At 36.3% G+C, this 1001-nt stretch overlaps 1 protein-coding gene across 1 annotated transcript; it reads right to left on the reverse strand.

Annotated features, from left to right (window-relative positions):
• Window positions 354-1001, reverse strand: LOC109342387. The gene has a single exon (XM_019580380.1). It carries the CDS (start codon window positions 999-1001, stop codon window positions 354-356), a length of 648 nt encoding a protein of 215 aa, XP_019435925.1.

Genomic DNA, 1001 nt, shown 5'->3' on the forward strand with positions numbered 1-1001 from the left:
GTCTAATTCCACTCTTTTGACAATATGAGTCAAAAGTATTAGAGGTGAACTCACATTGACCATCTGTTCTAAGTGTCTTTAGCAGATTGCCACTTTCCCTCTCCACTAATGCTTTGAATCTCATAAACACTTCAAAGGCATCACTCTTCAATTTTATGACATACAGCCAAATCATCCCAATTAACCAGACTTCATATACTTTCTCGAGCAGTGTAGTCACAGGAATTCCAAGAACCATATTAGTTGAACTAAGTTTATGTAGGCTCTTGAAATTTAAATGACCATACCTAAGATGTCACAACCAGTTTTCTTCATTGGACTTTATAGCAATAAAGCATTGAATTTCAGCAGCTTTAATATTCACTTGAAATGTCCTTCCTATTCATGGTCAACTTGCTCCTTAGTATGAGTCTCTTGTCAGCATCAAACAATTCAAACTGACTATTTCTCATTACTATAGTGAATCTCTTTTGTACTAGTTGACCAATGTTGAGTAAGTTGCATTTCATTCCAAGGACAAACAACACATCTGATATTAGTGCTTTTGACCCATTTTTCCTCAAGATCACCATGTCACCAACTCCTTCTACCTTTAGTGTACTATCATCTTCAAACTTCACTTTGCTTTTTCTGATTGAATCAAAATGAATAAGCCACTTCTTGTGACTAGTCATGTGGTTTGAGCACCCTGAGTTAAGATGCCAAGACTCATACTGATTGATTTCTGCAGAGTTTGTAACCATCAAGGTTAGTGGTTCTGATTCAACCTCTTCTTGTGCTATATAGACTTCGTTGTCATGGGAGTGCTTTTGTTTTCCTCCTCTTTCAACAATACATTCATATGAATAGTAACATGTCTTGTGGTGGTTGAAGCATTCTACATTCCTCTTATCATACTTACTTTGTTGGACCTTTCTTGACCATCCTCTTCTATCAGAAGATTCTGACCAATCAAGGTCATTTTTGTTCTTCTTTCCCTTCCATCTTTTACATTTCTTCAT

This window comes from Lupinus angustifolius, chromosome LG03 (assembly GCF_001865875.1).
Source record: "Lupinus angustifolius cultivar Tanjil chromosome LG03, LupAngTanjil_v1.0, whole genome shotgun sequence".
Classification (NCBI taxonomy): Eukaryota; Viridiplantae; Streptophyta; class Magnoliopsida; order Fabales; family Fabaceae; genus Lupinus; species Lupinus angustifolius.